General features: G+C 36.4%; 1 protein-coding gene across 1 annotated transcript; it reads left to right on the top strand.

Annotated features, from left to right (window-relative positions):
- The first annotated feature begins 3210 nt into the window (after window positions 1-3210).
- Window positions 3211-4480, top strand: LOC124711156. Its single transcript, XM_047241062.1, has 2 exons — window positions 3211-3298; window positions 4029-4480. The coding sequence occupies exons 1-2, from the start codon at window positions 3213-3215 to the stop codon at window positions 4429-4431; spliced, it is 489 nt and encodes a 162-aa protein (XP_047097018.1). The 5' UTR covers window positions 3211-3212; the 3' UTR covers window positions 4432-4480.
- Window positions 4481-14145: the final 9665 nt, after the last annotated feature.

The raw sequence follows: 14145 nt of genomic DNA, 5'->3' as shown, positions 1-14145 counted from the left end.
ACAGATAAAACTTTTTTCGGATTCATCTATAAAGTTTATATGCTTCTTAAAAAATCAAGCAACCGTTGGGATCTTATAAAAACTAAATTGACATTGAAACCTCTGTCTGAAAGACGATGGGAAAGTAGAATCGGAGCCGTAAAAGCGACATTTTTGCAATCTGATAATGTCATCAAATGTGTGAGTGACTTGAAAAGGAGGACTGATGACTCCGAAACTCTTAGAGACTGTTAAGCAGTCTTGAAGGAAATGTTAAAGTTTGAGCTTATTGTTGCAATACATGTGTGCTGTGAAACTTTACTACAAGTCAACAATATAAGTAAACTACCAATCAGTTAGAGTGAACTTGAAAGTCGCAATTGATACTTGATGTTCATTTCGTGACTGGACTCAAGAATTCCGAAACACAGAATTTGAAACAAGCGTTGCAAAAGCTGATTGTTTCTAGAAAAAAGAAATTTCGAAAATGAATCTCAATTTAAAAAGAAGAATCGCATAGAAAAAAACAAATGTTCGCTTATGAATAAATTGATGAACCTATACAATCTGTTGAAATGCAGTAGAGAGTTAGCTTTTTAACGTAATGATACTCTGTAACAGTCGATACGGTCTGTCCATTCAAAGTGCTCAAAGAATATTTTGAACGATTTGGTTTTATTAATACAATACTTCGAGGAGGCGAAAACAGCAACATACAGCCTTTAGAACTTTATGAGGAACCCCAGCTTTTAAAATCCATCCTACAGGTCACAATCAAAGATGCAAAAACAACTTATTCGGTACATATTAGAAAACAATTGGAAGGAGTATATCAAAATCTTTACTTAACACAGAAGTTTGGTCACTACAGCTTCTGCCAAGAGAAGTTTCTCGAACTTAAAACTGATTAAGACATACTTTAGAAGCGCGATGTTCCAAGAAAGACTATCTGCGATGTCAGTACTATCAACTGAAGCGGAAATAGCGGCTGGTATTAATTACGACGTAATCTTAAAGATGTTCAAAGAGGCGAAAACCGGAAGTTTAATTTATTTTTATGTATGTTTGTTTAATGTAGTTTTTGTTATTGCAGTAACCCTTGTATGTTATAATAATAAAATTTGTGTGTAAGTATTATTAGTGTATAATTCACCTCATTTAATTTAACATTTTCTTTCTGACTGGAAAGAGAAAGGGGCCTCACAAAACTGATTCGTCGCCGATGTTCAGTTTTCGCCTAGCACTGCCACTGGTAGTCGACATAGCTGCTTAAGTAATTCAGTCAAACAATTCATCCTTTGGTCCGTTATCATCGTTTCTGATGTGATGAATTTTGGTAACCACTGATTAACTACAGTGCGAGCCACTATCTCTGATTGTTGGTTTGGTATGGCAGTCGTGGCCAAATAAAGTGAAAAATGATCTGTTACATTTAAGAACACTTCGATCTCTCTCTCTGTTCAATTCCTACTGTTTGAAATGGTTTTTGTGTCAGCCAGTTTATTCCAAGGGGTTTCGCTGATAGCTGAACTCGGCTCGTTGAGGGCAAGGAATGGAGTTCTTTAAGTAGGATGTTTTTTTCTGTGGTCACGAGTCATTTTCCGCAACACGGCTTTCCACAGCTCATCGTAGTCTATGAACAGATCAAATGAAATCATGGGCTTGCCTCAATACTTAGCCGTAAACAGGCTGGCACAACGATGTGGCGACATCATTTTGTTTACCTGTAAGGCTCTCCATCATCAGAACCAAACTCTGCCTGTTTTGTCTACTTCTGACAGTCAGTGTCAGCTGTCTGTGCTCTGGATCACTCTACTATGTCTGTTCAAATGCATTCTACAGCGCCTACTTTGCGTTACTACGAGGTTTTCTTGGATGATGCGTTACCTCAAATCAAATTCGCAACACCTTAAGGCACAGCAGGCTAGCGTACTGGGTCGATCCTTTAATACTATAAGCCATTTTAGTGCAATGTAACCTGTTACAAGATTAAAACGCTCCTTTATAGAGAGTAAGGAAAAAGTTGTTGGATTATTTTCCTGTTTAGTTCAGTTCTTCCTTCCCATCAACCTCTTGGCTAAGAACACATCTTTGAACATGCATGATCGAATTACAAGACAAGGTAAATTCTTTCTGATAGTCTGAAAAAATGTGACAAAGATCTGTGGTTAGTAACTCATTTACAGCTTCCCAACAATCTGGAGTTCAGTCAAATTTTACTCTTTTTTTTTTTTAGCAATACGTAAGGGTCTGGCAGCCTCTACAAAATTTGGGTTGAATTTTCTGTTGACATTCGCGATTTCGAGATGTGGTTGTATTTCTTTAGATTAGATTAAATTAATACTTGTTCCATATACCGTGAATACGACATTTTGTAATGCTATGGAAGATGTCAGAAACAAAAGTTTCTTTACATGGCATAATTGAACCTCCTTTTTAATTTGTGTGATTACTGATTTATATGGAAAAATCATCTATAATTGTGTAGAAGGAGTTCAGAAATTCCTTTAGTTTGTTTTTGAATGTTGATTGGCTATCTGCCAGACTTGTGATGCTATTTGGTGAGAGATTGAATACTTTTGTGACAGGTTAGAGGTAACCGAGAACAGAATAGTGAACATTAGCCTTTCTCCTAGTGTTTAAGCTACGCACAATGCTATTGCTTTTGAACTGTGATGGGCTTTTAAAAACAAAATTTTATAAGTGAATTTGTATGTTGTGAGGCTTCTGTGAAAATCCCTAGTTCCTTCAACAAATGTCTGCAAGTCAATCTTGGGTGGGCTCCAGTTCCTGTCGTGATTACACACTTTTGCGCAACGAATTCCTTTTTCCTTAATGATGAATTACCCGAAAATATGATACTGTATGAAAGCAGCAATGAATACACTTAGTATGTTAAGGTGCGAACACAGCGACAGCTACCGACCGCGACTGCAGAAGACAGATGGCAACGCTGCCGCCTGCAGTCGGTGTGTTGCGCAACGCAGCGACAGACAAGCTATGTAGTTGCCGGGAACAACTGCGTGAGGCGAGATGTCTGTTAACACCTCCGCTGTTATTGCGCTGTTGTTGTAAGAGGAAGACGATGACATTTTATTGTTGCATTCCAGGAAAAGACGAAAGCTGGTAATGCCTTTATATAAAAGTAGAACTGCACTGATAAAAGACATTTGTCAGGTGATGAAAATATCTTGAGGAGCTACTGTCGTTTAAATAAATGATAGTTTAATTTCATGCTCAGTTTTATTAAAGATGACATAATGCCACAGTGCCTAAGAAACGCAATACGTGCGGAAGAAAAATTATATTTGACAGTGAGGTAAGTCCACAAAATGTTATACATTATTAGATTGTGCTGCAGTTCCAAGAGAGTTTTGGAGGTTGAAGGGCTGCTGTTATCACTTCGCCGATGTGTGTTGCACTGCGCAGCCATTATTTCATAATCAGTAACGATCATACTAATTTTATTTTGGCTTCTGCATTATAAACTGGAGGTAAACTCTTTACAACTGTGCTGATGTGACGTAAAAATAAGTCAATATCATCATCTTTGTGTTCCATAAATGTTTTTAGTAAATTTTGCCTAATTTCGTCCCTTTCTTTCCACATTTTTAATATTGTGTCATCATTACTACGAACTTTACAGAGTTTTCTTTTCCGTGCTGGCACACAACGTTCTTCGTTTGTTACCACAGATGTTTCACCACTATTTCCTATTCTATGTGTTTCTGCCGTATCTTCTTCCTGTGATGCAGAAAGGTCCAGTTGACGAGTTCGATCTGCACTGTCTTCCTGGCTTTCTTGTATTGTTGTCTGTGATGATGTCAATGTAATATTTGTTCCTCCATATCTGTGTTGTGCAACACTGTCAAGGAACGATAGCTGTTCGTGTCTTTTTGTTTTTGAATTTTTTGAGGCAGCAGAGCCCGTTCCTAATTTGCTTTTCTTCTTGAACCTCTGGCAACCGTCCCTTAAAACTTTCCACTTCTTCTTACAGTCATCACCTGTAAATGGAAATTATATTAGCTGTATGTTTTCGTTTGTTTCAGATTTTTGGCCACAGGCGAAAGTTACCAGTCTTTATCATTTGCCTATCGTATATCACCATCTTACATATCAAGAGGCGTTAAAAATGTTTTGAAGATATTAAGAATAAGGCTGCTGCCCATGTTGATGCTACCTTCCACTGAATCAGATTTCAGACGTATTGAAGAAGAATTTTGGCTTAAATGTAATACACCTAATGGTGTAGGCGCTATAGATGGAAAACATGGTCGCATAAGGGCACCAGAGAGAAGTGGATATCTGCTTTTTAATTGCAAAGATTTTTTTCAATTGTTCTGCTGGCTATTGTGGACGCAAATTGTAAATTCATTAGCGTTGATGTCGGCGCTTACGGAAAATATTCTGATAACGGTGTATTTCAGAAATCGGCTATGGGCAAGAAAATAGCCACAAAGGAGTTTAATATACCTCCACCAAAATGTTTCCCAAGCACCAATGTGATATTACCACATTTCCTTATAGGAGACGAAGCGTTTGCTCTCAGTGATTATATGATGAAACCTTATTCCAGAAGAGTTGCTGCATCACATCGAGACAAACAGATCTATAATTACAGATTATGCAGTGCTCGTCGAGTGTCGGAAAACGCCTTTGGGCTATTAAGCCAAGTATTTAGGGTATTTTATAGCCCTATTCCTGTGGCGCCTGAAGTGGCTAACGACCTCGTTTTGTCGGCATGTTGTTTACACAATTTGCTACGAGACGGTTATCTTGAAGAAAGTGATATTCCATTTTATAGCTATAGTTTTAACGAAGCAGCCAGCCAAACAACATTCATAGCTTTTCTCGTTTTGGAGGATTTCTAAACAGCAGTGGTTTTGAAATTAGAGACAAACTTGAAGATTTTTTCTCCAGTGAATACGGTTCTGTGGCGTGGCAAGGGGCAGCAATTAACAATAGGTTGTGAATAACAATGGATTGTAAATAATGATTTATGTAAGACGAAACATATATACTGTTGCCTTTTTAACATCTTCATAGTAAATAATTTGTTGAATATACATACTTGTTTTATTTAACTCTTGCGCTATAGCTTTCCAGACGTTATCTTTCACTAAAACAATTCTGTATTCTTCATGCCGTGCGTCATAAATTACAGAATATTTCGCCACACTGATAATCATCGGAGTCCGAGAACCTCATTTTCACTGAATTGGGTATGTTCGGCCAGTAAAAGCAGTCCCCGGTCGCTATGCGGTTCGGCGGCTGCGGTACTACTGGTCCCTGACCGGATGTGCGGTCTGCCGCCAAAGCAGGTACACGGCAGCAGACGACGCTGCCGCCGCGTTCGGCACGACTCACATTGCAAACAAGGGCAACCAGTGGTGCCGCCTGCAGCCGGTCGGTGCAGTCTGCGGTCTGCGATCGTGTTCGGAATCGCACCGTTAGTTCACTGATAAGCTTATCATCAAAATTTCCAATAATGGTATAACTAGCTGAACTCAAATGTTTCAGTGGTTCATCAACGTGTTTCTTCCAATGCAATCTCTCATGCATGAACTCACATAAAAATTTGGCATATTGTGGCTGAGCTACAGACTGCGTTCAGACTCTACATTTATTAATGGAGTCTGCATTTATGAATGGTGTAATACCATTTACTGTACAGAGCTGTATAAACTGCGTATTATTAAAATTCAGCGAGCGTTCATTGGCTTCATAATTTTGTGAAAGTTGTTATTTATAATTGCCTCATCTAATTCTTGTTTGTTGGGTGTGATTACTATACTCATACCATTTGCGAAAAGAACTACCGTTGCATCTTACCTGAACATAGAGTGGCAAGCCAGTAATAAATGTTAAGAATATTAAGGGACCCAAGACTGAAGCTTGTGGGACTCCCTTCTTGATACACCCCCAGTTTCAGAGCTCTGCTGATTTTTCCGCATTATGTGAACTGCTTATTTTCACTTTCTGTTCTCTTCTAAAAAATACGGTTTAAATCATTTATGCCCTGTCCCACTCTCACCAGATTACTTGAACATATCTAAAGGAATTGGGTGATATATGAAATGAAAAGAGTTTGAGGGACCATAAAAATTTACAGTGGTTGATCTTCAGTTATTCAGAGCATTTAATATTTTATTAGTGAAAGAATGTCTAGCATTTTCTGTAGAAAAGCCTTTCTCAAATCCAACCTGACATTTTGCTAATAATTTATTTTTACAAATATGTAAAGCTATTCTTGAATACATTATTTTTTCCAGAATTTTGGATGATACTGCCAGAGGTGAGATTAGGCCATGATTGTTGGCGTCAGACCTATCCTCTTTTTTATGCAGTGGTTCAACAACGACATATTTCGTTCTGTCAGTAAAAATTCCCTTTTTCAGTGAGCTATTACATAGAGACATTCATTGCACAAGGGACTCAAGTCGTAAAAAAAAGCTCTGAGACACAATGACATAGACAATTTGCTGGAGTATTAATTATTTAAGAGAGAATACATATGTTTAAAGTGTTTAAAAGATAGAAGATATTTTGTATAATGTATTAGCATGTTGAAGAAGATAAATCTAAGTGCTGTTATATGCTAACAAGAATAGAAACTACTGACCTGATTCTTTTGTGAACTGGATGTATTGCACTTGTATCTTCCTCTTTAGTCTACTCTCCAGGTTTTACTAAGGAAAACAATAAAGGAAACACTTTTATTGAGTATATAATTATAATTTTATTCCCTGTGTCTCTTTGTAACCGTATTTCCAAGGAAAATGTATTCACTTTCGTCTGCCTGACAGTGTCACACAACAAGTTCTTGAAAAAATGATTTACAGATCGACCGTATAGCAATAACTCCTGCACGTCCTTTTTCTTCTCTTTTGACACTGATCGACGTTTGGTATAAAGAAGACCATGCTTGAGTTAGAAACGAATGTCAGGGGATGACTAGGCTTCTTTTTTAAGTCAGCTTTGTCGTTCAGAGTCTACCTGTACTGGAAGATAAAAGAAGATTCTGTTTCCTAACTTAACACTCTCATAGCCACCCAGTTGAGACCATAACCATCAACTATGTTTTTGTTCATTACTGAGTTCTCCACGTTTCAGAGGGGAATAAAGTCTGATAATTTCATGTCAGTGATGACAAATCTGGGAAGACTTTATTTTGCTTGTCTAACGAAATTCATCCATTAATTTGGTGTGTAAATGTGTAAAATTTTCCTGTTAACTTCCTCCAATAAGTCAAAATCACCGTCATTAGATAAGTAAGAACGTCCTGATAAGAGAGATTTGTGATCACAGCTCTAAATAACTTCATAACAAACTATGACTTTTACTGCTTCTGCTTTGGCCGGTACAAGTCTGCATATAATACTATTTTATTATGTGTACACGATACATATCCTTATAGATCTCACTTCAGTCCTTAAGAAATATTTGAAGCTTATGCCTTTATGATTTCCAGTATCAACTCTTTTCGAGACCTCAAAATCGGACCAAAAATAACTAAGTTTCCCGGAGTATAAAATGTTTGCAATTTTGTCATATAATGACATGTTGGAGACCGTGGCTGTTTTTGAAGACAAATGTTGATCGTGTTAGGACAGCAACCAGCCACAAATTTACTTTGAGTTCCTTTATTCAAAGGAAACCGTTACCGGTTTCGAATCGTTGCGATTCATCATCAGACGGTTTACACGCTTTCTTTCTACATTTGGTGTGTTTTTTACAGATTAATTGTCCTAAAATATAAATAAAACACAATTACAAACACGCCACACACAGATGGTTGCGTTGCAGATTTTCGTTGCATGTGACTTACGTGAAACGTCGGTTTCGAGTGATTGTTTCTATAACGTTCATCCAATCGATGTAAATGCATTTCCACTGCATCCTCGTTGTTGCACACGTAATAGTTCTCACTGTACACTTTAGATTTGTCACTGAGTTCATTCCAACCACGCACCACATGTTTTGGTACACACAAAGAGCTTACAAACATATGGGTGTCACAGATGCTATGATATATCGTAACATTTGACGATGATGTCCTATGTTTGGAAATGATCATATATTCTTTTACAAAACTGTAATGTCTTTTACATTAGTGTAGAGAGATTGAATATTTTTTTTAAATATATATATATATAAATCTGTTATTGCTAATTTAATTATAAAGTTTTTTATATATATCTAGAGCTGTATAGGTAAAATAGTACATTATTTTATTACATTTGGCAGCATGAGAATTACAGTAACATATAAATTTTCTACTTGATCTGCAGATAGGTGTATTAATATTATTTGCTTTGGAGGCTGGAAAGTAATTTCTGGAAATTTTTCAGGAAAGGGGCTTTAGCCAACTCTGTTTGTTCATTAAGGGTATAGTCTGGGGTGCTGTTTTTGTGTGTGTGTATTTCTAATTCTTCTAATATATTCATAGTGGCCCCTTTTTCTGTTAGATGTAAAATCTTTAAGTTGTCCTCAATGTTACCCACTGAATGGTTTTCTTCAGCAATATGGGCTGCAAATGCTGATTTGTTCAAGTTACCAAGTCTTAGGGCGTCAATATGTTCTTTATATCTAATTTCAAAACTTCTGCCTGTATGTCCAATGTAGAATTTTGGGCATGTATCACACGTGAGTTTGTATATTCCTGATTTACGGTAGGGACTCTTGGAGGTGTTTACATCATGTATCACTTTTTGTTGTAATTTATTTTTTGTGGAAAAGCTGATTCTGATATTTTTCTTCTTTTTAAATAAGTTTGCTATTTGGTATGAAAGTGGGCCTATGTATGGGAGAGTAGCATATTTAGGTTTGGCTTCAGTGGCACACTGATTTGGCTTGAAGTGACTGCTGTGAAGTGGATCTGTGGGTTTTGTCTGCATTTTGTTGTGGAGTTTTTCTATTATTGTGGGTTTATATTCATTATTCTGAGCAACTGTTCTAATTATATTGATTTCATTTTGTTGGTCTGTGTCACTCATTGGTACTTTTTTAATTCGGTGTAGCATCGTTCTGAAATAGGCCATTTTTTGTTGGCGGGGGTGGCAAGATGAGTTGCTAATACTGACATCTGTGGTGGTAGGTTTTCTGTAAATACTGAATTGATGTTTATTGTTACTATTGCTAATTTTCAGGTCAAGAAAGTTAATGCTTTTATTAGTTTCATGTTCAACTGTGAATTTAATATTTTTGTGCATTTTGCTAAGATCTGCTGCTAATGTATCTATTTCATTGCTTGTACCATCAAAAAGCAGTATTGTATCATCAACATATCTTCTGTAGTATATTATTTTGTTTGAGATGTGCTGGTTGGCAGAAAAGAATTTTTATTCTATATGGTTGATGTAAATGTCAGCCAATATCCCAGCTAAGCTACTTCCCATTGCCAAACCATCATGTTGTTGGTACAGTTTGTTGTTGAAGCTAAAGTAGTTATGGTCTAGAATAAGTGAAAGTATTTCTATGAGTTCACAGATCTCTGCAACACTAATTCTCTTATATTTAAGCAGATTGTTTCTTATAATGTTAATAGTCTCTTTTACAGGGATGTTCGTGTACAGGTTGACTATGTCTGGTGACGCTAATTTAGCTGTTGGTGGGATGTGGATGTCTTTAATTAAGCTTATGAGTTCATGTGTGTTATGTATGGTGTAGTTATTTTCAAATGTATAGTATTTGGTAATGAGGTCTTTTAATTTACGGCTTATGAAGTATGCAGGGCTGTTTCTTGAGTTAACAATCGGGCGAATGGGACAATTTTCTTTATGAACCTTTGGCTGTGCACGCAGTTTTGGTGCCGAGGGATTCATTGTTATGCAGTTACGTATTTCATATTTGTTCAGTAAAAAGTTACAGTTTTGTAGTAGCTTTCGAAGTTTAGTTTGGAATTTTACTGTAGGATCCGTCTTTATTTCAGTAATATTGTTGCTATGGAAAAATTGCAAGGTTTTCTCTACATATTCCCTTTCATGCATTATGATTAAAGAATTTCCTTTGTCAGCTTTTACTATGAGTGCTTTACTTTCAGACAGTTTGCTATTAATATTTTTCAAATCTTTAAGTTCAATGTTTTTGCGGGTATTATTTGTTTGAAGTTGTTTCATTATCAGTTTATTTGTCTTGTATGCAACTGCATTTTTCTCACATGTGTCTAGTTTTGCTGTGTCACAAGCAAGTTTTGTGCAGGCTATGAGGTTTTTGACACTGTGATTATTGACATTTGTTCCAATATTATGTTTCAGACCTTTATTTAACAAAGTGAGTTCACTGCTGCTAAATTGGATACCAGTTGTATTAATGACTCTATCAAAAAATTTGTGTTGGCTTGGCTGTTTATTATCAAACTCTGGATTGTTCATAGTTTTTAAGGCTTCAATTTACTTTTTGTGTTTGGATAGGATTATCTTTTGTTCTTTGTCTACTTTATCGTCTACGTGCTGTAGGATGTGCGAGAATTGTAAAGGTGAGAGGCTGTGTCCTAGCTGCAGATGCAAGTTGTACATGACATTGTTTAAGTGTTATTTTTTCTTGTATTGCATTTTAATCTCTGTTTTTAACCATATATTTTCACTTTTTTTTTTGCTTAGCAAATCTGGCAGCTTTAGTTTTATTAACATTATAAGAAACAATCTGCTTAAATATAAGAGAATTAGTGTTGCAGAGATCTGTGAACTCATAGAAATACTTTCACTTATTCTAGACCATAACTACTTTAGCTTCAACAACAAACTGTACCAACAACATGATGGTTTGGCAATGGGAAGTAGCTTAGCTGGGATATTGGCTGACATTTACATCAACCATATAGAACAAAAATTCTTTTCTGCCAACCAGCACATCTCAAACAAAATAATATACTACAGAAGATATGTTGATGATACAATACTGCTTTTTGATGGTACAAGCAATGAAATAGATACATTAGCAGCAGATCTTAGTAAAATGCACAAAAATATTAAATTCACAGTTGAACATGAAACTAATAAAAGCATTAACTTTCTTGACCTGAAAATTTGCAATAGTAACAATAAACATCAATTCAGTATTTACAGAAAACCTACCACCCCCGCCAACAAAAAATGGCATATTTCAGAACGATGCTACACCGAATTAAAAAAGTACCAATGAGTGACACAGACCAACAAAATGAAATCAATATAATTAGAACAGTTGCTCAGAATAATGAATATAAACCCACAATAATAGAAAAACTCCACAACAAAATGCAGACAAAACCCACAGATCCACTTCACAGCAGTCACTTCAAGCCAAATCAGTGTGCCACTGAAGCCAAACCTAAATATGCTACTCTCCCATACATAGGCCCACTTTCATACCAAATAGCAAACTTATTTAAAAAGAAGAAAAATATCAGAATCAGCTTTTCCACAAAAAATAAATTACAACAAATAGTGATACATGATGTAAACACCTCCAAGAGTCCCTACCGTAAATCAGGAATATACAAACTCACGTGTGATACATGCCCAAAATTCTACATTGGACATACAGGCAGAAGTTTTGAAATTAGATATAAAGAACATATTGACGCCCTAAGACTTGGTAACTTGAACAAATCAGCATTTGCAGCCCATATTGCTGAAGAAAACCATTCAGTGGGTAACATTGAGGACAACTTAAAGATTTTACATCTAACAGAAAAAGGGGCCACTATGAATATATTAGAAGAATTAGAAATACACACACACAAAAACAGCACCCCAGACTATATCCTTAACGAACAAACAGAGTTGGCTAACGCCCCTTTCCTGAAAAATTTCCAGAAATTACTTTCCAGCCTCCAAAGCAAATAATATTAATACACCTATCTGCAGATCAAGTAGAAAATTTATATGTTACTGTAATTCTCATGCTGCCAAATGTAATAAAATAATGTACTATTTTACCTATACAGCTCTAGATATATATAAAAAACTTTATAATTAAATTAGCAATAACAGATTTATATATATATATATTTAAAAAAAATATTCAATCTCTCTACACTAATGTAAAAGACATTACAGTTTTGTAAAAGAATATATGATCATTTCCAAACATAGGACATCATCGTCAAATGTTACGATATATCATAGCATCTGTGACACCCATATGTTTGTAAGCTCTTTGTGTGTACCAAAACATGTGGTGCGTGGTTGGAATGAACTCAGTGACAAATCTAAAGTGTACAGTGAGAACTATTACGTGTGCAACAACGAGGATGCAGTGGAAATGCATTTACATCGATTGGATGAACGTTATAGAAACAATCACTCGAAATCGACGTTTCACATAAGTCACATGCAACGAAAATCTGCATCGCAACCATCTGTGTGTGGCGTGTTTGTAATTGTGTTTTATTTATATTTTAGGACAATTAATCTGTAAAAAACACACCAAATGTAGAAAGAAAGCGTGTAAACCGTCTGATGATGAATCGCAACGATTCGAAACCGGTAACGGTTTCCTTTGAATAAAGGAACTCAAAGTAAATTTGTGGCTGGTTGCTGTCCTAACACGATCAACATTTGTTATAAAATGTTTTCCCTCTCTTTTTCTTTAAGCTGTCTGTGGCATTGCGACTTGTAGCAGGTGGACTTGGCAAGGAGGCGTTTAGCTGGAACTCTTACGTCCTGCCTTGTAGTATACTCTTGCACAAAGTTCCTCTCCCACTTCTCAGGATGTTGGGAAGTCTTCCTCTTCTCTATGCTCCAACTTATTGCAGACATTACTGCCAGCTGCTGTAGAAGAATCATTTTCCTTAGCAGCTGTGTCCTCTACTGTGTTAAAATAAAAATGCGCTAATATAACATACAATTACTGCGAAAGTACCATAAAATATTATTATTACACATTTCAGCTCAACAAACAAGTATGGTTATTAAATTGTTAGTTAATTCCCATTTATCGCATTTGTTAACTTAACTGAACTAGAATGCTGATATTCTCATGCGTTATCGTTCACATGTTTAGACCAATCAATCAAAATCATGAGTCGGCTTAATCACAGCTCACACGCAGACGAAACAAACATGCAGACTGTTAGAATGGACGTATCCCACTGTGCTCTAAACAAAAGACTGTTTACCACCATGCTCAAAAGGGTTGCAATCCTGTAGCAGTTATCTGAATATAAATATTTTACGCACTGAAAGCAGCTTTACGAATAATAGTTAAAAGTGGACTAAGTCTAAAATTACCGAAAACTGATCTGATTCCCTTGTGCTCTGAATGTCCCGTATGTGACTGAGAACCCCATTTATCTGCTTTCCATCATTTCTTCTACGATGTACAGATTGAAAGCCAATATGGCGTTTCGCGAGTCTGTACTGAAGAGAGATGCGTCATGTGAAGTACGTGGCGTTCTTCCATCCCATTGGTCAACATACGGCAAGTTGAAAAAGAGAGAGTGAGAGGGAGAGGTATATGTGCTTATGATAAACCCTTTAAGTCAAAAATTTTTCTCTCCTTCATACCTCCTTTGTGATACCTCAGATGATGTGTCATTGATCTCATTTGTACTAAGGTTACATTACACGCGAGGTGCCTATTTGCTTCCATCGCCCTGAATGGAGTGCGGAAGTTCTAACAAATGTTCACCAACCTACAGTTTTCTACAGTTGTTGTTCCCTGCAGAGAAAACAGCGCGTAGGTCGCAAATCCGTTTTCTTGACGCTCTAAGAAACTCTTAGTGACGAACTGTTGTTTTATAAATAATTAAATTTCCAATCTGTTTGTTTATATGGAATGTCACTCACTTTTTATTGGCAAAAAGAGAGAAACTGCACAATTACATTCCACTTTAGTTACAAATAATTTTTATTCTTCAATACATTAATGAACTGCGTCTTTCCCTAATAAAACTTTCACATTTACAATTTAGACACTGTAAGTTAAGCCTTAATACCGCGACAGACAACATGACCGTCCTCCGAGACTGCCGAACCAGCTCTGCTCTTAGAGCCGAATCACTTCGACCGCCATCCAAGTTACGCGCGATCCGAAGATCAGCGAAGTGCTTCGTCTGCATTTTCGTTTAGCAGTTATTTATTATTCTGTTGGTTACTAATACTTACGAAACAATGGAATGATAGCACGCTTTTGCTAGGTGCTTCAATTTGAACTGCAAGCATTACGCTCTTTAGTTTGTCT

Source organism: Schistocerca piceifrons, chromosome 8 (assembly GCF_021461385.2).
Source record: "Schistocerca piceifrons isolate TAMUIC-IGC-003096 chromosome 8, iqSchPice1.1, whole genome shotgun sequence".
NCBI classification, from domain to species: Eukaryota; Metazoa; Arthropoda; class Insecta; order Orthoptera; family Acrididae; genus Schistocerca; species Schistocerca piceifrons.
The sequence above is the reverse complement of the archived record's forward strand: the minus strand, read 5'-3'. Positions and strand labels throughout refer to the sequence as shown.

Coding starts and splice junctions, on each gene's coding strand:
- LOC124711156 (XM_047241062.1), top strand. CDS start 3,213: ATGCTCAGTTTTATTAAAGATGACATAATGCCACAGTGCCTAAGAAAC. Junction 3,299..4,028: donor AAATTATATTTGACAGTGAG/GTAAGTCCACAA, acceptor CGTTTGTTTCAG/ATTTTTGGCCACAGGCGAAA.